The sequence below is a fragment of the Rhinolophus hipposideros genome (genome assembly GCF_964194185.1).
Source record: "Rhinolophus hipposideros genome assembly, chromosome: 23".
NCBI lineage: Eukaryota > Metazoa > Chordata > Mammalia > Chiroptera > Rhinolophidae > Rhinolophus > Rhinolophus hipposideros.
The window spans coordinates 9,499,117-9,524,110 of NC_138069.1; the positions used below are offsets into that span (position 1 = coordinate 9,499,117).

At 39.4% G+C, this 24,994-nt stretch overlaps 1 protein-coding gene across 4 annotated transcripts in view; it reads left to right on the top strand.

The window, feature by feature from the left end:
* The window catches only part of SLC22A4 (solute carrier family 22 member 4), a 45,374-nt gene extending 33,469 nt beyond the window's left edge, over positions 1-11,905 (top strand). For 2 of the 4 annotated variants that reach the window (XM_081035339.1, XM_081035340.1), the window contains exons 6-10: positions 470-570; positions 2,195-2,409; positions 3,800-3,982; positions 6,223-6,358; positions 8,999-11,104. In XM_081035339.1, the coding sequence (XP_080891465.1) occupies positions 470-570; positions 2,195-2,409; positions 3,800-3,982; positions 6,223-6,358; positions 8,999-9,074 (711 nt within the window). In that variant the 3' untranslated portion in view covers positions 9,075-11,104. Of the gene's footprint in view, positions 1-469; positions 571-2,194; positions 2,410-3,799; positions 5,623-6,222; positions 6,359-8,998 lie in introns of all 4 variants that reach the window. The other 2 variants (XR_013992375.1, XM_081035338.1) reach the window with 2 other exon arrangements.
* Positions 11,906-24,994: the final 13,089 nt, after the last annotated feature.

Here is a 24,994-nt window from a genome sequence, read left to right on the forward strand (position 1 = left end):
CGTTGCCCAAGGTCTGCCACGTCTGTTCTGGCACTGAGACAACAATAAGAAAAAAAAATAAAAGCATAAAAGTATATGAGGACCTCATATAAAGTATAAAAGGACCTCAAGGCAGTTTGGGGCTCTATGGCCCTACCCACACAACAGACTCTCAGGATCACAGCTCAGGTCACCCACAGTGATGAGCACGAGTCAAGGAAAGGCTGTGTTAGGAGTCAGGCTTTCCTATAAAGAGACAGTGGAGCCAATGTTATACATTTAAAAGGCTTCTGTCTAAAATGGGCCACAAACATTTGGAAGTGGTAGAATTACACATCATGTATGTAGATGCCCTTATTCCCCACAAATTCTAGACTTCTAAGCATGTTCAAGGCCAAGTGAGCATTACGCGCGTAAGTTTTTCCCACCGTCATGGCCACAGATACTTCCTCACTACCTCTTAATCTCATACTTATTTGCATTATTTTAGCTACAGGAGCTAAAACCCCTGAAGCAGCAGAAAGCTTTCATTCTGGACCTGTTCAGGACGAGGAATATCGCCACCATCACCATTATGTCTTTGTTGCTATGGTAAGTAATGAGAGATCTGGAAGTGTGACATGCTGCATAGAAGTAGGAGACTGATTTTCTTAATCCAGGGGAACCTCAGGGCAAGGCCTGGGTCGTCCTGAGACAACGTCCTGAGACAATTTTATAAAAGTTATAAAATTCTAAGTTGTTTGGAAGTGCCTCAATTCAATTCCTAGAACTAGATACTGGGAAGAGAAAAAAAAAGTCACAGGGAACAATATTAAAGTCTGCAGTACTCTGATCTACAGGGAAAGGTTCTCCCCTCCCAAAGGTATTGGGATTAAGATAACAATGTCCCCGGTGCCTGAAGCCAAGATGCTAATTCAGCTCCTACTTCCGGAAGCTGTACTGGCAATTTAACAGTGAGGTTAGAATAACCTGAACCCCCACTGCCTGAATTGGGGTTTTGACAGGCTTTTCGCACTTGCTAATTACAAACCACCCGGTGATTTTAAGACATAGAAATAATTAATTGACTTTTTAGACTGGATTTAATAATGGGTCTGCAAAGAAATGAGGAAGAAGTAGGAAAGAACATGCCGACTCCACAAAAAAAAGATGATTATCAGACCTGGCAGGTCCAGCTTGCAGCTAGTCTATTTTGGGGCTGTCCTGTTTTACAAATTGAGGAAATCAATGACAGAGCTTATGACTCAAATTCAGCAAGTGTGTCCTGGGCCTCCTTAGCTCTTACCTGTCAGCAGAGTCGCCAGTTTTACCTATGCTATTCTTATTACCAAGTGTGAAAATCACTAAGATTCCTAGAGCAATGAAGTGTCGTGTTTTTGTTTTGTTTTGGATTAGCCCTTGTGCTACCCAACCTAGCAGAGTATGTATAAAAACATCCAACAGTGTTCCTGAAAAGATTTTTCAGCTATCCTCTGCTTTTCAGTCATATTAACAGTAAACAAATTTCTGCACAGGGAAGTCTGCCTTAGTGCAGTTATTTTTTCCACAGAGAAGCTTTTACCTGGAAGCTAACTGATGGCAGGATATGCAATGTGCACTTTTTGATACTTTGAAGCATTAGGAGACTTTCATTCATTTCCCTAAAGTGAGTTTCACTAAAATCAATCAGAATTTACTGTAAGTTCATCTCATGGTTTTACCTGTGTTTCTTCTTCTCCTTCTCCTCCTTCTACTTTTGAAAGAGTGAAGTCTGGATTTTATGTTCACTGACATGACTGACGTGCTTTCTTCAAATAATAGCTCTAAGGAAATGAGGGTGTGCAAACTGTTCAGGAAATACTGAAATGTATAATTAACTAGACCAGGATAGGTATTGTTGGCTATGGGTGTATAATACTTAGACTGTGCTGTCCAATAGAACTTTCAGCAGTGGTGAAAATGTTTCATATCTGTGTTGTCCATTGTAGTAGCCACGTGTGGCTATTAAGCAATTGAAGTGTGGCTAGTGTGACTGAGGAACTGACTCTTCAATTGTATTTAATTTGAATTTATTTACTTTTCAATAGCCATTTGTGGTTAGTGGCTACTTAAAGGAAAACAAAATCTAGACAATTTCTTGACTGGTATGCATTTTTAGAGTGATTCAGGCCATCCTTTTGTCATTTTTGAGGGGTTTTTCTTCTTTTCTTTTTTTTTTTTTTTTTTTGTCTTTCAGGATGCTAACGTCAGTGGGTTACTTCGCATTGTCTCTCAACTCTCCAAATTTGCATGGAGATGCCTACCTGAACTGTTTCCTCTCTGCCTTGATTGAAGTTCCAGCTTACATTACAGCCTGGCTGCTCCTGCGAACCCTGCCCCGGCGTTACATCATTGCTGGAGTACTATTCTTGGGAGGAGGTGTGCTTCTCCTAATTCAGTTGGTACCTGCAGGTAAGAAGTTGACCAATATTAACAGCTTAGTGGAAAAGATCCACACCTCGATTTAGGCTAATTATCAGTCACTGCTCTCTGTTTATGTAGACTTTGCATCATAAACTATTCATCAATTAGGCAAGTGATAGCTAACAGCGGAATTTCCTGTGTTTAAAATAACACACCTCAAACAGATGAGTTCCTCTGGGAGAATCAGAACTCATCACCTGAAGAGGAAGGGTAATGCTCCCAGTCGCCCGCTTCACAGAAACATTCATCTAAACCCGCAAACCTCTTTCTTTAGGTCACAACCCTGATTCCCAATTTCTCAGTACTTTCTTAATACTTTCAAACCTTTTCTCTGAAGTGTATATTCAAATGTTGGAGTTGGTAGTACATGCCCATTCCAGTACATAAATTCAGTGATTTTTGTTTTTTTTTTATCATCTGTAATGTTTAAGTAGTTAAAAAGCACACGAAGGGACATACGCTTCCCTTTTCCTCTTATGTCTTTCTCACATTATTAAAATGTTAAGGTGATAGCTTATTGATACATAGTATTATACATAGAAATACATGTTTCTTATTAATAATAAACAGGATGGGCTGGCCCGGTGGCTCAGGCGGTTGGAGCTCCGTGCTCCTAGCTCCGAAGGCTGCCAGTTCGATTCCCACATGGGCCAGTGGGCTCTCAACTACAAGGTTGCCAGTTCAGTTCCTCGAGTCCCGCAAAGGATGGTGGGCAGCGGCCCCTGCTATTAGGGTTGGGCACGGCACCTTGAGCTGAGCTGCCGCTCAGCTCCGGGATGGCTCAGTTGGTTGGACCACGTCCTCTCAACCACAAGGTTGCCGGTTGTTCGACTCCCACGGGGGGGATGGTGGGCTGTGCCCCCTGCAACTAGCAACAGTAACTGGACCTGGAGCTGAGCTGTGCCCTCCACAACTAAGACTGAAAGGACAACAACTTGACTTGGAAAAGGGCCCTGGAGGTTCACACTGTTCCCCAATAAAGTCCTGTTCCCCTACCCCAATAAAATCTTTAAAAATAATAATAATAATAATAATAATAATAAACAGGATAAAAAGGATCCTCCTTCTCTTTGAAGATTAAACTTAACTATAGTAACATGCTAACAATTTACCATGAAACTGTTGTAACAGATGGTAGTGGACAAAGGTCACTGAACGCATAAATGATCTAGGTTAACACTAGAGAGAAGCACAAAGCAACCCTTCATTCTCCATCTTTGTCCATGTCAATTGCTAAGACATTTGAAGAGAAAGTGTTATTTGTGTAATATCTTTACATTATAAAAACATTCCTGTACAAGCAAAGAGGACAAAGCAACTGAGTTAAGATCATAACACTTCTAAAAGTATCTCTGTTTACACTGGGTCTCTTTTCCAGATTATGACTTCTTGTCCATTGGTCTGGTGATGTTGGGAAAATTCGGGATCACCTCTGCTTTCTCCATGCTGTATGTTTTCACTGCTGAGCTCTACCCAACCCTGGTCAGAAACATGGCTGTGGGGATCACATCCACGGCCTCCAGAGTGGGCAGCATCATTGCTCCCTACTTTGTGTACCTTGGTGAGATGCATCTTATCAATTGTTCTTTTTCTAAATATAAAGGGAATATATTTTCATTGTGAAAAATTCAAACGGCATAGAAAGTACTGGAAAAAGTACAAGTTCACCTCCTCTCTCAGATCCTCAAATCACAGCCCTAGGAGTAACTAATATTAACACTTTGGTGAGTAGCCCTTCAGACATGTTGTTTTGTACAACATATATACATACATATATACAAATATATATATACACACATATATATACATATAGTTTTTGTTTTTAAAAACCACACAAACAAAATTATATATATATGCATATATATATTATTTCACAGCTTTTTAACTCAAGATTGTATCAGAATATCTTTGTTGGTATATATAGCTCTTTTACCTTCTTTTTAGTTATTACCTTCTCTTCCAATGTATGTATATACATGATGTATTTAACTAGGCTCAATAGACATTTAGGCCATTTCCAGGTTTTTGTTATTACAAATAATACTACAGTGAACATTTCCCTGTGCCCCTACACCCTTTGTTCGTTTGATTTTTTTTTTTCCGTTTAATTATTTTGGATTCGTGGATTGCTGAGGCAATTTAAAAATTTCATAGATATTGCCAAATTGACCTCTAACTGTTGTACTAGTTTACAGTCCAGCTATCAATACATGAGATTGCCTGTCTCTCCGTATCCTCACCAACAATGGGGATTACCCAGTTTTTAATAATTGATAATGTTATGTGAAAAATGGATATCATTATTGCTTTCATTTCCATTTCTTTAACTGTCAATGCAGTGGAGCATTTTTTCATATATTTATTGACATTATTTATTTTTTAGTGACCTGACTTTCATGTCTTTTTCCCATCTTTCTAATGGTTTATTCAACTTCTTATTTTTGATTTGTGAGTCTTTGGAATTGAAAGAAATTAGCCCTTTATGTGTGTGTGTGTGTGTGTGTGTATAAAATATGTTTCCTAGTTTATCATTTACATTTTGACTTTGTGAAAATTTTTGCAATGCAGGAAATGTTAGTTTTTGTATAGTCAAATTTATCAGTCTGGAATAACATCCCAGCGGGGCATTAGTGGGATGTTTGCTGAATGCAGAGCTGGCACTTAGAGCCTAACCAATCCTCATTAAGGACTCTACTGACGAGAGATCTAGACACACCGCCTTATTCTTCCTGGCAATCCACTGATTACCTACTGGTTCAAACACACACACACCTACACATCCCCAAAGAATATATGAATTCTCAGAAAAGTTACACTCAATCCTTATGGAGAAAGAGAAACAGTATCCTACCTTAAACGTGCTCTGCACAGCTGCCCTGAACAACACCCGAGACAGCACATTGTTATATAGAATGGTGTCATCTCCCCTTTGTTCTTCCCTGTGCTTTCAAACCATCCTCAGGTGGACCATCGGTACGTAAAAAATGGAGGAGTCCAAGACAGAGCTTTCTGTTCCACAATGGATACTCCTGTTAGTGATACAGTGGCCTCAGAGAAGTTTCAAGATTAATGTTTTTTGTCAAATAAAATCTTGGGTGTGTCGTTCCCTTGTAAGCTCTGTATGTGGAAGGGAAGCAAAATGAAGATCTATTATTCTCCTGAGTGGCAGCAAGTAAAGGAGAAGTAGAGTGGTTTTTCCAAGTACGTATAAAACCAAGACTTATAAATGCTGCAAAAAGACACCAAAGCACTATGTTTTCACAATGCCTGACATTTATTGATTTAAATTGGATTGAACATATTACTTAGATTTTTTTTAGTCTCATGACTCCGTGGACCTAGCTTTCCACGGCAGCCTACTGGTCTAGGGAAAAGCAAAGGTCACACCAGTCATAATGGCCAGTACCTGTGCCGGCAACATCCTGGTCAGCCTCCTTCCCTTTGATGCCCTCCCATTCCCCCCATCTCCAGTTACTTCCACCTTCAGAGGAGAACTTTGCTCTGCAAAGATTTCTACCAAAGGAACATCTGTCACATGATTAAGTAGTAGCTTAGAAAATACCAGTTGACGTGAAAGACCTGATAATGCAAAATCAAGCAGGTAAATGATTATGGAAATGCAGAGACAATGGCATCTGCAAAAAAAAGAACCCAGTGTATTTTGCATACTTTTTATCTTCTGAAAATGTTCACATTCAAAACAGCTCTCAAATACTGTTTGCCACCTTTCTATAATGATTCTCAGGAGTATCTGGAGAATCCCTGTATCTGATTGATGTCCTCGTGTCCCCTGCCTCACAGGTGCTTACAACAGAGTTCTGCCCTACATCCTCATGGGCAGCCTGACCATCCTGATTGGAATCATCACCCTGTTTTTCCCTGAAAGTTTTGGAATGACTCTACCAGAGTCCTTAGAACAGATGCAGAAAGTGAAATGGTAAGTGGCACTTAAAAAATGATACTAAGGGGGTGGCTGGTTGGCTCAGTTGGTTAGATCGTGGTGCTCATAACACCATGGTTGCCGGTTTGATCCCTGCATGGGCCACTGTGAGCTGCGCCCTCCTTAGAAAAAAAAAAAGATACCAAAATTTCTCAGAAAGAATAAACATGCAAGAATGTCTAGGAAGCTTCTCTATAGAATAGCTTTGTCAAATAATAAAGCATATTATTAAGCAATGGTAATTAAAACACTGTGTGAATGGTATGGGAATAGAAATCCCTAGAATAGAACAGAGGTCAGAATGAAACCCAAGAAAATGTGAGAATTCAGTATATAATAAAGAGTAGCAATTCAAAATCAGTGGGGGAAAATTTGATTACTCCGTAAAAGGTGTTAGAATAGTCAGCTAGCCACTTGGGATAAATGAAAACTTGAATCCTATTTCATAATACATTCAGATAAATTTTAGAAAGGTTAAAAATTGAGGCCTGAAAATGTAAAATCATAAATGTACCAGAAGAAAACATAAATATTTTTCTAACTTTAGGGAAGGCCTTTCTCAGCCTGATACGAAAAGCAATAAAGGAAAAGATTGATCTATCTAATTATGTAATTTTAGAAATTGTTGGCACAGCAAAAAAGAAATAATAAATAAAGACAAAGGTCAACAAGCCAGTGGAAAAGTACTGGCAACATACAATAGAGAGATAGGGTTGACATACCTAATAAACAAAAAGCTCTTAGTGATCAGTGGGTAAAAGACCAAGAACTCAGTAGGAAAACTGGCAAAGGTCATAAACAAGCAGTTTACCGAAAAGAAAATTTCAGTGGCAGATTATATGTGAAAGAAAAATACCCACATTAATAAAAATATACAAAATAAAACAATTCAGTATCATTTTGGGGGCTTATGAGATTATGTGTGTGGGAGGAGGAATTCTTCCTGATATCAATCAATTCTGACACCAACTGGGTGTTCCATAATTTAATTCAATTCTCACACTAACTACTTGGAGACAGCATTAGATTCCACAGGTTTAAGGGCTCTGTCCCCTAGACTGCCCTCCCTTCAGATGCCAGTTGCAAGTATCAGGTCCCCAGGTAACCCACACTTCTGTCCAACTTGGCTACAAAGTCATATTTTCACAACCCCCCTCCTGAATGAAGTTCGGTAATTTGCTAGACCACTCACAGAACTCTGGAAAACACTTTCCTGATTGTTTTATCGTACAGAATGCAAATGAACAGCCAGATTAGAGGTGCTCGGGGTGAGGTCCTGAAGGGTCCAGAGTGCAGGAGCTTCTGTCCCTGTGGAGCTGGGGAGCGCCACCATCCCCAAATGTGGATGTTCACCGATTCAGCTCTCCAATCCCCAGTGTTTAGGGGGTTTTATGAAGGTTTCATCACATGGGCATGGTCAATTATTAATTCAATCTCCAGCCCCTTGCTTCTCCACGAAGGTTGGGGGTGGGGTGAAAGTTTCAGGCTTTAAATTAAGGCTTGGTTTTTATGGCAACCAGCCCCCATCCTGTTACCTACAGGGGCCCAGCCAAGAGTTGCCTCATTAGATCAAAAGACAAGATGCAGGGCAGCCGGATGGCTCAACTAGTTAGAGCAAGAGCTCTTAACAACAGGGTTGCCAGTTTCGATTCCCACATGGTCCAGTGAGCTGCGGCTGAGCTGCCGGAGGGGCAGCCAGATGGCTCAGTTGGTTGGAGCGCGAGTTCTTAAAAACAAGGTTGCGGGTTCAATTCCCGCATGGGATGGTGGGCTGCGCCCCCTGCAACTAAAGATTGAAAACAGCAACTGGACTTGGAGCTGAGCTGCGCCCTCCACAACTAGAGTGAAGGACAATGACTTGGAGCTGATGGGCCCTGACAAAACACACCGTTCCCCAATATTCCCCAATAAACAAAATAAAAAGAGAAGATGCTCCTATTACCCCTATCACTCAGGAAATTACCAGGGATGTAAGAGCTCTGTGTCGGGAATGGGGACAAAAGCAAGTATCTTTCTCTGATATTACAGATTGGCAAACATTTAAACGATAAGCAGTATGACAGAAGTTTAGATTCTAGAATGAAACTGCCTGGCTTCAAATCCCAAATCTACTGCATAAATTTGGGCAAATTTAATTTTGGGGGCAAAAAATTTTCTCTAAACTTCAGTATTCCCATCTGTTATATGGGAATATTTCCTATGGCGATTGTTATATAAGGTGTCGTGTTTTTAGAGCCTGGCCATGATAAAAGATAAATCTGCATGTGAATGGATTCCGATCCCTGACAGAACACATACAACAAAAGGTGCCCATTTCTGATAAGTTGTTTTCTTCTAATCATACAACTACTTCAATATCAACTTTAGCTTGCCAAGAACTTCATTTTTACCACTCTACCCTCTCCCCAGGGAAATTATAAAATAGTGTAAATTCTGGGTTTTGTTTATGTTTAATTAAGAAAATGGTTCCAAATATCCAAAATCATAAAATACTAGTTCTAGACTTCCGAGGTTGTTATTAGAGTTATAATAACTACTTGTTCATTGACTGGAGAAATGTTTTTCAGTGTCAGTTTGGCATTTTGAAGAAGAGAGTCTTGTATATTTAATTTTCTTTGGCACCTATCTTATTTTCAGGTTCAGATCTGGGGGAAAAACAAGAAATTCAATGGACAATGAAGAAACTCCCAAAGTTCTAATAACTCCATTCTGATAAAATTTGCACCGCATTTGGTGAACTGAAAAACAGATACTTAAGACTTTGAAGAAACCAAAGCCTTTGCAGATGAAATGGATTGACTGTAACAACTGATGGGCCTTGCTTTTGAGAAATGCTTGTCATATAGCAAATTCTGGAGCACTGTTCCAGATAATCTCCTCATTTTTAAAAACTAACCATTTCTAGAGAGTCCTCCTTACTAATTAATTCAATGAAATGGGTTTGTAAGATGTTTTTGAAAATGTATTGGTTAAGGACTGGTAAATCCATATAAAGATTAACATTCATTTTCCAAACATACAACTGCTATGCAAATAAAAAGAATGGCATTTATTAACACAACTATCAGGTGACAATGGTGCACGTGTGTGTATATATGTGTCTAAGTGAACCAGCAAATTCTAGTTTTTGAAGTAAACTCATATATTGCTGTGACCAAATGATTATATGCAGCATTCCTAGCCAGAAATTTTTATACACTCCTTTGAGAGGAATTGATGGCAGATGTTAATAGCGTTTTGCAAGTGAAATACAGAAAGAGATCAAGTAGCCTGGCTCCTATGGCACCGTATACAGCTGTGTCCTCTCCAACCCAAGGTGTATGTATCTGCTCAGCAGTATTGGAGCCTCAGGTCCATGAATGAGCATAAATGATGTGTGCTCACTGTTGTCCTGTATCTATGAGTCTATTTCTGTTTTATTTATTTGGTTATTCTGTTCTTTAGATTCCACATATAAGTGAGATCATATAGTATTTGTCTTTCTCTGTCTGACTTATTTCACTTACCGTAATACCCACTGGGTCTATCTCTGTCACAAATGGTAATATACTTCCATATTTCTAACGCATATTTTACATCCTACTGACACACTGATCCTACCTTTTAATTGTGACTTTAAAGTCCATGAAGGTATCTTAGAATAGCTTATGCTTTGTCATTGGGGACGCAGGTGCAGAGCTTCACACACCCAGCCCTTTTACCTCCCCCATTGAGGCAGCCTTTCTAATCGCTGGTCCACCTACCCCACTGGTTTCCTGTCTGGCAGAGAGCAGGTCACGCTGCCTTCCAAGCTCTCCTTGAACCCACCAGCCATGACTGTTCACTCCTCTGTGCTCTTCTGGTACGTGTTACCCTCACTCAGTTGGGCTCTTGTTGCCCCCAACCCCATACGGCTATCAGCCTCTGAGAGGCCAGGGAACTTACCTGCTTATCTTTTTATGCTCCTAGTGCTCCTTAGCATAGTGCTGTCTTGCGTGTAAAAGGCATTTGATAAATATTCATTTTAATTAAAATACTTTGTAACTTTAGATTGGTGAAAATGTTATGTTTGATTACATAAGTGTTTGAATTTTTAACCACCTAAATATAAAATGCTCTTAAAGCTTTTTCTAAATATAGAAAGTAAGGATGTGATAATTACCTTTTATTGCTGTTTATATGGCTGCTTTAGAGTTTCTAATAGTAAGATGACTTTTAAAAAAAATATGTTTATAAAAATGGAAGTACCCAAATGACCATCTTTTTGGTAGTTCAAAGACCAAGTCAATCAACACATGCCAAAATTCAAGACATATTCCCGATGTTTAAAAACTACTTTTCAAATTAGGTCTACAAAGCAAGTTCCTGAATTTGCTTGTGAATATCAACCTTAGATTCACAGCCAATGCCACACTGCACATGAGAGTGACATAATAGAGATATCCCATTAACAGGAATTCTATGGATACATGTTTTAGCACCTTTTCTTTTCAACATTTTGGGTAAGTTTTTAGTAACTATAGTCATAGCATAAAATGTAGATAAGTTAAATTGTTAGGAAATAGAAAAAATTATCAATATTATGAGAAGCATATAATGATATTCTATTTTTAAAATCCAAGAGAATTAACTAAAGATTCTTATACTTGAGAGGTTCAGTTTAAGTGGTAGCATATAAGAAATGTCCATAAGTCAGCCATTTTTACGTACTAGAAATAACCAGGTAGAAAACATACGGGAAGAAAACAGGTTCCATTCATAATCATAAAAACATAAAATGCCTAGAAATAATAAGAAATCCATAAAACCTACCCTATTTCCCCAAAAATAAGACCTAGCCGGACCATCAGCCCAAATGCGTCTTTTGGAGCAAAAATTAATATAAGACCAGGTCTTATATATGATATATTATAGTATGATATAAGACCGGGTCTTATGTAATATGATATAATATGATATAAGACCGGGTCGGGTCTTATATTAATTTTTGCTCCAAAAGACGCATTAGAGCTGATGGTCCGGCTAGGTCTTATTTTCGGGGAACACAGTAAGTGAAGGAATGACTCCATTTTATTAAAATGAATGGAGACATGCTATGATCCTGAATGGGTAGAACGCTCTCCTTCTCATAGGGCCCTACTCTCTGTGTCCTCACCCTTGAGCTCTCTGACTTCGTCATCTATTATTCTCTCCAGTGCTTTCTTCATTCGTGCTACCCAAGCCTTGCTCTTCTTTGAACATATTAGACACGCTTCTACTTGTTTCCCCTTTTGGGGAACGCTCTTCCCAGGCATCTGCGTAGCTTGCTTTACATCTTTGCTGAAATACCACCTGTTAATAAATCCCTATTTTAAATTGTGTCCTGTTCTCTATCTGTTCTAACTGTACCCATCCCTGCTTCATTTTTCTCTATAGTTCTTATCACCCTCTGACATCCTAACTAATTTACTTCTTTATTTTGTTTATTGTCCTTCTCTTTCTCCATGGAACTTACATTCCATACTGTATCCCCAGCAGTCAGAATAATGCTTTGCACACAGTAGATGCTCAATAAATATTTGTTGGAAAAATGAATAAATGTATTATTATTATTCTAGTTAAAGGGGCAAAAGTAATTAGTAATTTTCAAATAAGAAAACATTGGGGCGGGCCCGGTTGCTCAGGTGGTCCGAGCGCTGTGCTACTAGCACCAAGGTCTCAGGTTCGATTCCCACCTGGGCCAGGGAGCTGTGCCCTCTACAGCTAAGATTGTGAACAACAGCTCTCCCTGGAGCTGGGCTGCCTCTGGCTACCATGTGCTGCGGTGAGTGGCTGGAGGCCCGCATTAGTAGCTGGCAGCCCTCGTGAGCGCCAGCAGGCAGCCAGCGAGAACTGCTGTGAGCTGCTGTGAGCGGTGACTGATGACTGGCAACCGACAACTGGCGACCCACTGCCTCAGCCGGGGGAGCGCAAGGCTCATAATACCAGCACGGGCCAGGGAGCTGTGTCCTACACACCTAGACTGAGAAACAAGCGCTTCAACTGGAGGGTGGGAGGAGGCGGAAGAAAGGGGGGAAAAAAAGAAAACATTGGTCAATAAACATGTAAAAACGTGTTCTGCTTCGCAAGTAATCAAAAGAATACTAACTGAAGTGACAATGTGATGCCATTTTCCAACTAACACAGTGGCAAAGAATACAAAATGTCAGTATTCGGTATGATGAAATGCACTCTCATATTCTTCCAGTGTGAGTATGTTTTACTTTTTCTGGAAAACAAATTGACAAAGTGTTTCCAGAGCCTTAAAATGGTTGGATTTTTTTTTTCCTGATGTATTAACTCAACGATTAGGAAATAATTAGAGCTATATGAAATATTTATGCACATAGATGTTTTTCACAGAATTATTTGCAGTCTTATAAAACTAAGTGTGGCCTAAAAAAAAAAGAGGTAAAAGACTTGTACACTGAAAATACAAAATATTGCTAAAAGAAATCCAAGAAGATGCAAATAAATAAATGGAAAAACCTCCCATTATCATGGATTGGAAGACTCAAAAATCATGAAAATGTTCATACTAACCAAAGTAACTTACAGAGTCAATGCAACCTCTATCAAAATCTCAGTGGCATTTTTTCAGAACTAGGAAAAAATCATTTTAAAATTTATATGGAATCCCAAGGGACCACAAATAACCAAAACAATCTTGAAAAAGAACAGAATTAGAGGCCTCACCCTTCCCAATTTCAAAACATGACAAAGCAACCGTGATCAAGACAATGTGGTCCTGGCATAAAGACAGGGAGAGATCAATGGAACAGAATCAAGGGCCCAGAAATAAACCCTTGTACATCTGGTCTCCTGATTTTCAACAAGCTTGCCAAGATTACACAATGGGAACAGCGTAGTCTCTTCAGCAAATGATTTTGTTAAAACTGGACATTCATATGCCAAAAAAAATTAAGTTACACCCATATCTTACACCACATGTAAAAATAAGACTCAAACATTAAAGACCTAAATGTAAATCCTAAAACTATACAACTCTGAGAAGAAAAGCTTCAGGACATGGAGTTTGACAATGGTTTCCTGCATACGACACCGACACCCCAAGCACTGGCAGCAAAAGCAAAAAGATACAAATGGGACGACATCAAACTTAAAAACTTCTGAGTGTCAAAGGAAACAGAGTAAAAAGGCAACCTATGGAATGAGAGAAAATATTCGCAAATGTTATATCTGAAATAGTGTTGATGTCCAGAATATAAAGGAAACGTTTACAACTCAACAACAAAAACAACCTGATTTTAAAATGGGCAAAGAATTTGAATAGACAGTTCTCCAAAGAAGATTATACAAATGGCCAGCAAGCATATGGAACAATGCTTAACATCACAAATCATCAGAGAAATGCAAAGCAACAGCACAGTGAGATGATACTACCTCACAGGTAGGATGGCTGCTATCAAAAGAACAGAAACTAAGTGTTGGTGAGGATGTGGAGAAATTGGAACCTTTGTGAACTGTTGGTGGGAATGTCAAATGGTGCAGCCACTATGGAAAACAGTATGATAATTCCTCAAAAAAATAAAAATAGGGCCGGCCGGGTGGCGCAGGCGGTTAGAGCTCCGTGCTCCTAACTCCGAAGGCTGCCGGTTCGATTCCCACATGGGCCAGTGGGCTCTCAACAAAAAAAAAAAAAAAAAAAAAATCATTAAAAAAAATAATAAAAAAATAAAAATAGAATTATTACATGATCCAGCAACTCCACTCTGGGTCTATATCAAAAACAATTCAAACAGGATCTCAGAGAGCTATTTTCACCCAAATGTTCATCACAGCATTATTTACAACAGCCAAGAGCTGGAAGCAACCCAAATGTCCACCGACAGATAAATGGATAAAGAAAATGCGGTCTCTGTGTACAGTGAAATATGTATTACGCAGCCTTTAAAAAGAAGAAAATCCTGTCGCATGGATGAACCTCAAGAACTTTATGCTAAGCGAAGTAAGCCAGCCACAAAAGGACAAATGCTATATGATTCCACTGATACGAAGTATCCAAAATAGTCAAAATCATAGAAACAGAAAGTAGAAAGATGGTTTAGCAAGGGTGGGGTGGGGGACAGTGGAAGGGGAACTAGTGTTTAGTGGGTTTCAGTTTTGCAAGATGGAAAAAATTCTAGAGATCTGGGTGGCTGGATGACTCAGTTGGTTAGAGCGTGAGCTCTCAACAAGGTTGCCAGTTCAATGCGCCCCTGCAACTAAAGATTGAAAATGGTGACTGGACTTGGAGCTGAGCGGCGCCCCCCACAACTAGATTGAAGGACAACAATTTGACTTGAAGCTGATGATCCCTGGAGAAACACACTGTTCCTCCATATTCCCCAATAAAAATATTTTTAAAAAATTCTAGAGATCTGTGTACAACAATGTAAATATACTTAATACTACTGAACTGTACACTTAAAGTGGTTAAGATGCTAAAATTTAATGTTATGTGGTTTTTTTGCCAAAATGAAAAAAAAAAACAAGTATGAAGGGGGGAGGAGGTAGTAGATGAGAGTAAAGGGGAGCAAATATATGGTGATGGAAGCAGAACTGACTCTGGGTGGTGAACACACAATGGGATTTATAGATGATGTAATACAGAATTGTACACCTGAAATCTCTGTAATTTCACTAACAATTGTCACCCCAATAAATTTAAAAAAAAATCCTAGAAATCTGTGTACAACAATGTAAATATACTTAATACTACTGAACTGTACACTTAAAGTGGTTAAGATGCTAAAATTTAATGTTGTGGTTTTTTTGCCACAATGGAAAAAAAACAAGTATGAAGCGGGGAGGAGGTAGTAGATGAGGGTAAAGGGGATCAAATATATGGAGAAGGAAGCAGAACTGACTCTGGGTAGTGAACACACAATGGGATTTATAGATGATGTAATACAGAATTGTACACCTGAAATTTATGTAACTTTACTAACAATTGTCACCCCAATAAACTTTAATTAAAACAAAACAAGTATGAAAATAGTTAAATAAATAATGGTGTGTCCTTAGGGAAGAATATTGTTCAGCCTTTAAAAACAGTTTTTAAGAATTATTTTTAATAACATAAATATGTTTGCAACATAATGCAAGTATTAACAAACAGCATATGATAGTATTAATGAAATAATGAATGCATATATAAATAAACTATGTTTAAAAGACAAGGAAAAAAATATTGGAAGGAAATATTTCAAGGTATTAAGAGGAGGTATGTTTGGATGGGGCATTATAGATGACTTGTGTTTTAGGGTTTTTTTTCTGTTCTTTTCTATACTCTATGTTTCACAACATAAATTACTTTTAAAATCATAAAGAAGTTTGAAAACTTTTATTGAGTGTCAATTAGTGTGAGATCTTGGGAAGGATGAAGATCATGAAAAACAGTTTTTGTTTTCGGTGGACTCAGTCTCGCCAGATGATCAACTCTTACCTTTGAGGCCTCAGCAACGAGCCCAGTGTCCCACCTGGGGCTGAGCTCTGTGGACCAGATACCGAGGTCAAGTCCTTTTCTCCTATCCAGACCTGTGCATTTTTGTATCTCTCCTCCACTCAACTTGCGCAGCAGTCACCTCTACCCTGATTTAGACCAAGCCAGACTAGCTCGGGGGAGGCAAATTACCTTATCACTGAGGTTATATTTAACAGACCACTGAATGGATTGTAACATATTATGAGGATTTGAACTATCACCCAATGCCTCTGTGTTGGCACAGAAAAGTCTTAAAGCTGATTTTGAAAACCTTGAGACACTCTTTCTCCAACACAACAAATATAATCGTTCTTGTCAAATACTGTCATTCTAACGCCCCACCGTGCTCCCTGTCCTTACAGAGCCCACCATCTCACCCTCCCACTGTCGCTTTCCCTGCGACTGTGTCCTCTGAAACCCCCATTCCATTGTGGACCAACAACTCTCCTCCTGCAAGTATAACCCTGCTTGCTCTCCACCTCCTCGCCTTGTGAGAGACCTGGCCTCCTGAGCTCGCCACTTCCCTCATGCTTCTTCCTGTCTCTCAGATGGAGGCTCTTCGTTTTCCACTTCCCATGAAATTCAGAGCCAGGTAAGGTCTCAGCATTTTCCTGGTTCCTCACTGCTGTTTCCAAACCATAACTCCTTCGCCTTCACATTTACACAATACCTCCTTCGAGGTTTGTGCTGTGCTTTCTGGTTGCTATTACCAACAGTCTGCCCATTGGCTTGTGCGCATTCTGTGAACTCTCTGGAACCCAGCCCGAGGTATTGATGCCTTTTGTGCCCAAGAGGCTGAGTAATCCTACACCTTAGCCTCAAAGTACTTGACCTCTACTTCAGTCCCTCCCTGCTAAGGACAACCTCATCAGTCACAATAACCACCGCATTCCAGGACCTTTTGTTTTCCTCCCCACCCTTCAGCTGTGACCTTGACCCTTTTGTGGATGGAAAAGGGGCCAAGTGTTAAACCTGACAAGCTCAAGAGACTGAAAATAACCACATAGGAGGGCGTGAACATAAAAATTCCTAACTAAGGTGGGCCATGGCTGGAAGTCTGTAGCTTCCTTGACAAAGGTCAGTCTTTACCTTAAGGGAGCCTATCTGCTGTCTTTTTATATCTAAGATAAACATATCCTTGGAATGTCAGAGTAACCCCTTTTTCCGGACCCCCCAGGGGGCACAACCCACCACATAGAGCAGGAAATTGCAAAATCCCTCATTGTTATCTTGTTCCCCAAATACCATCTCTCTGTGCTGTAAAATGCTATTAACTATCCTGTACCCACAAATGTAAAAGAAGCGCTTTTACTTTTTGCTTTTTATCCAATCCCAGATATTTCCACTCTTTGCTTTCTCCCACCCCTGTACTCTACAACCAATGGATTAAATGTAACCTTCCTCCTTTGATTCTAATGTATAAAATACGTTGCAAAATGGCCACTTTCCGAAGCATTTTCTCAATCCGTTGAGACTTTGCTTCCTGGCAATTTTAGTCAGTTTGGCTCAAATAGGTTCTTACAAGCTTTCTCTTAGGCTGGATGGTTTTTCGCTGGCATTACTTGGTGTAGTAGGCAGGATTCCAAAGAAGCCCACCCAGGACCACCCTGCAAACCCGGATTTGGTGCTAGGTACCAGCAGGGGTCTATTGTGAACTTGGGTGAGTTTTTCTTGGAATTCTTGACCTCCCTGTTTTAAAATAGGAGGCCATGACTTTCTTTGAGCTGTTTTTGTGTTTGTTTTCTTTTAAATACTCGAGGTGGCATTAAAGGGTAAGGGTTGAGATAACCCAGGTTAAGGAAAAAAGTTAACATAACTCTAGGACAGGAGAAAAAAATGGGTGGCTGGTTTTAATTTTGGCTTTCAATTGGAATTGCTTACTGCAATTCCAACAAAACTTTTTGCTGGATAAATGAGAGTCTGAACTTGTTCAGCTTCAAAGATAAGGGGCATTTACTCTCTCCAGCCTGAATTTCGGATATTCTTAGGTGACTTAGAATATTTATGGAGGTGTTTGAGGGTACTCCTCAAAACGTGCAGTGGCCCCATAGGAAATTCCAACACAACTGTAATTAAATATTTGACTCATCCGGGGACGAGCACATAAGGGCTGGTTACGTAGCGCTCTGAGTCCTCACAGTTGTACTAGACAGCTTGGGAGAGAAACCGAGGCACGTAAGAGGGTTGAAGCACTCGGGAGGTGACAGCCCCTTGGACCTCAACCCATACGCAGCACACTTCAACCCACTACATAATATCACTAGAAATTTGTTCAGATTCCACAGATCTCAAAAGAAAACTGAAAATTAACATGGGAAATAGTGCCTCCAAGACTGACAAGCTCCCAGACCCCACCCCCTTTACTGCTCCTGCCGATGTACAGTTCCTAGGAGTCTTGCAAGTACTTACAGAAATGGAAAGATTTAACTAGAAATTATATCAACTTAAGATGGCCAAAATGCAGCTCTTATAACATCTAAATTAATTTTTGTGTGCGCAATTAGAAAAAGCCAGCTTAAAAATCAAACTGAATGAAATGGAAAGCTTACCTCAACTGGCAAATAGAAAGAAGCATCTGGAATGGTACACAGATAGATATTCTTCTCTCCAGGAAGTTAGAACATTTTAGAGCCTGTTTCTGAACTAAAGAAGATTTCCGAAGCTGCTCAATGCCAACACCCCACTTTTCCCTCTTTTCCAACAGTTCCACTGTGTGTTTTACTTTGTCTGGACTTGCTCTCCTTTTCTTCCGTTTCTCTCTCCTACACCTCTGTTGCAGCTCTGTTAAATGCAGGCAGAACTAAGGAATCTACTAAAGATTCCCCCAACCTTCTCTAGGGCCCTGATGAGTTCACAAAGGAATTTGAATTAACTGTTAGAACACATAACCCTGGCTTTTCTGATTTATTTCAATTAGTGCACCTACTGGTTTCTGAGAGAAAAACAACAGAACTAATAAGTTTTGCTAGGGAAACCCCTGTAGAAGAGTCTGCTTCTATTGTAAAGTCAGGTCACCTTACGGATTGTAGAACTCTGAAATGGGATTTAGAAAAAGAAAAGAAATAGAAGCGAGCATAGGGCTGCTCCAAGGACTCTGAGGGCATTTCCCCTTCTTACTAACACTGGGGCTACTTTACCTGTTAACACCACCCGGCTAAGTTGCCCTCTCTCTTGGAGTAAAGCTTCTGTACAAATGGTAGGGATATCTAATCAACCAATGTCTGGTTTTTTTTTTAAATCAGGACCTGTTCCCTTCCAACTTGGAAATGTTAAGGGGCAACATATATTTTTACCCCTTAAATCTGCCCCAAGTCACCTGATCGTGTGACACTTTGGAACCAATGGTGCGCACATATCCTCCCGGAAGGGTGAAAGGTGCTTAGTTAGAACTAAATGAATCAGATTCGGAAAATGATTTTTAAAAGAAAGTACATGAGAGAAAACTAGTCTTGAGACTGACTGAATGTTTGTTGCAGGATGTTCCAATGCAACTTTAAGCTTTTTCCAGTACAGGTATTGGCAAGGTCAAGTCAGCCACTCCTATTTAAATAACTATTGACAATACTTTGCCTCTACTGTATATTTGCCAATATCCTTTGAGGCCTGATACACTAGCTGGAATTAGCTCGTTATACAAGATTACCTTTAAAAGGAGGGCTTATAATTCCATGTATGAGCGCCAGTAATTCTCCCATCCTTCCAGTAAAGAAATCCAGTAGGAAAGGATGGAGATTTGCACAGGATCTCAGAGTTATAAAGATATCCTGTGGTTCCAAATCCACATACCCTGTTATCAGCTAATCCTGTGCGTATTGCCAATATTTTCCAGTGATAGATTTATGTAGTGCCTTTTTCAGCATTCCTCTGATTTAAAAAAAGGAAAAATCTTTTTGCTTTTCCATCTGGGAAGATCAGAGTTTACTTGGACAATAATGCCTCTCAGATACTAAAAGCTGATTTAAATAATGTTGAATTTCCCAGAAATTCTACTCTAATCCAATATATGGATGATTTACTCTTATGCTCTAGGATATATTAGATTATTAAGAGGACACAATTTACCTATTACAATAGCTAGTCATAAAAGACATTGGGTCTCAAAGGACAGGCTTTAATTCTGTTTTCCCCAAGTAAAATACGTTAGTTATCTAATATCTAAAGATAGGCTACTAATTAACCTAGACTTAGAGGAATAATAGCCCTTCCTCTTCAAATAACAAAAACAGCTTAAAGGATTCCTGGGTCTGACCACATGCTCTCAATTAGGTTCCAAGTTTTTCATTAAGGCTCAGCCTCTATATATCTTATTAAAACCAGGTCAATCCGATCCAAGTCAATGGAACCCTGAAGGGAAACAAGCTAAAGAAGATCTAGACAGTTAAACTCAGTAGTTAAAGGGCTCTCTTCCTGCATGACAGCCATCTCTGCTACAGTCGTGGTATGCAAACAGAAGAGATAGTTATAGATGCTTTTATGTTACTCATTCTGTTAACTCCTTGTTGAACTCAACACTTCCGTCAGCCGACTGACTTCTTATAAAGCACTCTGGCTTTCTGCACCTAATATTACTTTAAGCCAATGTCACAGTCTGACTCAGCAACTTTATTACCCTCTTTACAGGAAGAAGACTTCCACAACCGTGTTTTCCTTACTGACCACCTTCTTGTTTCTAGGAATGATTTACAGGAAACCCTTAATGATAATGCTGACTCTTATGGGAAAGATAAACAGAAACATTACCAAACTGGATATATAGTAAATTCCATGGTAAACATAAATTTAAGTTTCTTATTTACCTGAATAAGATCTACCCAATAACCTAAAATAACTAACAGGAACTTGTAAATGAGCCAAAGATCAAATAGCCAATATTTACACTGACAGTTGCTATACCTTTGGTGTAGCTCACAACTTTGGAATATTGTGGAAGCAGCAAGCCCTCTTAACTTCCTCAGGGCAGTCCATTAGAACAGAAAGCAGGTTGCAGAATTTAAATTAGATATCATACTGTTACCAGAGAGTGGGCCTCCTCAGCGTGGTGCTCAGGTTCTTGGCATCTTGAGCAAAGAATTGAACGAGACACAGACATAAAGTGGTGAAAGAGTAGTTTATTAGAAAAGACAGGCGACGCAGGGACGCAGACCGCAGGGGTCGGGAGAAGACGGCTGGGGTTGGATGATGAGGAAGAAAGGAGACCCTGCCTTTCAAACAGAGCTGAGGAATTGTGAAGAGCTTGGAAGGTTGTGGACGGATTCCTCTCCCAAGATGGAGAGGTACTGTTTTTATCTATAGAAACTAAATACGCTCCAGGCTACCTTAAATGTACTGTACTGAAAGTACATTTTGATAAAGGAGACTCAGATCTCAAGCAAGACTAGTGAAACGATGGAAAAAAAAAAAAAAGAAAAGACAGTACACTCCAAAGGAACAGGAGCAGACCCGAGCAGTAGAGAATGGCTCAAAGGATCATTATTAAAAGAAAAAGTACACTCCAAAGGGTTTGGAGCAGGCCCCGAGCAAAGGCAAGGCTCGAGAGGCCTGACTGGTGAGGACTTGGAGTTTTTATCCCTTTTTTTCTCTAGAATGGGCTGTTTCTTTCCAGACATGGGACCACTTGATTGACACCTGTGATTGACAAGGGGCTACCTCATCTTTTTAGACTGCGCATGTTCCTTCCCAGAATTCAGTCTGTTCTAATGATATTAATGACCTTCCAAGCATATATATGATATTATAATGATGGTATAATGAGGCCCAGGTGAAATGAAGGTCGTTGTGGCCTTCACTGAGCAGGTGTGAGTGACCGGTTTAGTCTAGCTGGGTATTTTGTACTTATTTGTTTCCTCATAGGGGTAGATAATTACAGTGTAAAGGGGAAGTTTTGGACAGAGAGGGGAGGTCTTTTGGGCAGTGGCATTCTGTGGGTTGGGTTGAATGTGCAAGAGTGCAGAAACCCAATCCAATGCCTGCGTTGTTTTCTCCTTGAGAGATGTGATCCCCATAAATTCTCTATGGGAAGTTGAGGGACAGGAGTTCTTTTCTTCTGTATCTGCTTCCTGCTGGGCAGGGGCATGGAGCTGTCCCTACCTATTTTCCTCATTCAGGGGCCTTGGTGATACAGCAGATACCCCAGCAAGATTACCAGTCACGTAACTGTCTCCCTATCTGATCCTAGATGAGAGGAAGGGGTCTTGAGATCTGCCTGGAAGACCGTGTTGGCTTCTTTGGTTGGGACTGGTAATCTTGCTGGGGTATCCGCTGTATCTTCAAGGCCCCTGAATGAGGAAAAATAGATTTTGGTTAAAGAGAGTTAAAAGTGTTGTCCCAAGAAGCAAGACCCAAAGCCATCCATGCAAGGTGGCTGTGTGATAGAAATTCTGTTTAGCTTCGTGGAGGCTGTGGTCTTCTTTGGTTAATGCGGTCATTCAGGTGGCGGTGTTCACCCAGGAGCTGGGCCTGGAATGGCCTGGAGCAGGGGAAGGGGACTTCCTATGATTCAGGCTAGGAACAATGTTTAAGATTAAAAAGCTAATTTGAAAGCTAATTAAGGTAAGGAACTAGGGAGCTAAGAAACTCCTTTGGCCTGTATCAATACAGCAACCGAAACAATTGGCAATTATCAAAATTCCAAAACATTCTAAGGCTGCCACCATGGAAGCAAAAGAAAATAATTTAGTTGATATGCAGCTAGACCAGCAACAATAAACAGCCAAATTATCCAGACTTGAGAATGTTTCTTCTCCCTATTAAATCAATAAAAGGCTCTTTTACAGTTCCAATGGACAGCTACAGAAGAAGAAATTAAAATATGGCAACAAAAAGGGGAAAACTTTGACCTAAACAGATATAGCTTAGCATGTACATGAGCTAACGCATTGGAGTCTTAGAAAGATGGTTTCATGGAGTAAAGAATATTATTACCTCCTACTGTAGCTCATAAGCAGACGTTATGTCCAAATGTAATCCTGGAAAATCACTCCATGGGTCCCAAGGACATTTCCCTTTTCCTTTAGGTCCATTTGAGGTATGGTAATTGGATTTTATCCAAATGCCACCATCTCAAGAATACAAATATGTATTAGTCATGATTTGTATGTTGTTTCACTGGGTTGAGACATTCCCTTGCAGGAAAGCAACAGCCTTACTGGTAGGTAAATTATTTATAATAATAAATATTTATTTAAATAAATTATTTATAAATAATAATTTATAAAAAATTATTTATAATAATAATACCCAATTGGAGAATTCCCTGTGAGTTACATAGTAACTGAGAGACTCATTTCACTAGGCCAATAATATAATCTATTTGTAATATTTGGCTTATTTTACCACATTTTCATTGTGCGTATCACCCCAGGCCTCTGGATTGGTAGAGTGTACAAATAGTAAATTAAACCTCAACTAGGTAAATTTTCAGAAGCTTTTAATCTCTCTCGGCCAAAAGCCCTCCTTATAGTGCTTCTCAACCTGAGATGCACTTTCAGTAAACACAGGCTTTCTCCTCATTAGTCATGGTTCACATTATGCGAAGGGACATGTGAACCAACCTTACTAAAAGGGCACATTCTACATTATTATGAAGGACATCAATTATCTGAAATAAATAAATTAGTAACTGATTCACTTCAGTGTGCTCCCAGAAGACGAAGAACACGACTCACAACCAGGAAATTTTGCCGATTGGAGAAGACATCAATTAAAGACTCTCCAACCTTGTCAGAAGGGACCTATCAATGGATATCAAAGACTCCTCAAGGACGAGAAGCCACTGACATCAGGGTTAGACAGCTACCCCAAGATATCGAGAAGGCCTGTGTATCTACATAATTGACATTGAACTTAAAATAACCATTTGTTTACTCGTCTTTGCCTGTCTCCTAATAATATTAGTAATGAAGATAGTTATACTTGTTATTTAGGCTTTTCTCAAAACTTGTACTTATATAGCCCAACTGTTAATAATTGCTGAAGGCATATAAGATAACTTTTATATTATCAATAATATTATTTTTATGGTTTTGAAATTTAGAAGGAATGTTATTATAGAAGGAAGAAAAGGGATGTGTATGTATTTTTGAGAGAAGTTAAAAGGAAGTAGTATGTCCTAGTAAGTTGATTATTTCTGAATGAGAAAAATGAGACAAACTGAGGACAAGTGAAGTTGTAGGTTAGTGGAAAAGAAATATTGAGAAAGGAATTTTATATTAGATCCCTCTTATGCTTATCCCCTAACTCAACATAGACTACTAATTCTATTAATTCAGATAGAAGCTGAAGTGGAGATATATATGTCTCCACTTCAGCTTCTATCTGATGGCCATCCATTAATATATATATATTAAATGGCCCTCTATAATGGCTGCTGAGGCACAGAAAATTTATTTACGAAATTTAGTGTCCTCCTGGCCTGTAGAAATTTTTAGGTAGTAATTGTAATTTACACCATTATGTTCTTACAGTCCTGGCCCCTATTAAACCTTAAGTTATAGTTCCCAGTTAAACAACTAGCAGAAATCAGATTAATGAATGACATTTTATTGTTTCCAATGTAAAGTAGACAGGCCATATTAAATCAAAAAGGTAAATGGTTATGTCTCCGATCAAACTGGAATTCTGAATTTACCCAATCCTGGCGTATCGTATCCACCTCAACAAACAACAATATATGGTATATGGGAAGGGGACTTTTTTTGTTGGGAAGGGTTAAAAATTCTTCTGTCATGCTGATTTCTATTGTAATGACACCAGGTTTATAGTAAATACTATGGGAATATAGTGTAATACTAAAATCATAGGCAAATTAACTTTGCTTGAGGTTAATAAAACCCATGATAATAGTGATAGTGAAAATTAAATGTATGGGGAAATTGAACTTAATCCTCTCCTTGAAGTCCTTTCTATGGAAACTAGTTGACCAAAAGAAAAAGTTGGCAAAAAGAAAAAGGAATATAGTCAAATAATATTGTAATTATTGTGTATTGTGTCAGATGGGTACTAGACTTATTGGGGTGATCACTTCATAAGTTGTATTGTTAAGGTCTAGAATCGACCCCCCCTCAATTGGACAGAGGACACACGCGATAATGCAAGTCACACAGCGAGGTTTATTTCCAGCTAGCTGGGGTCCGAGTATCTGCCCGACGCAG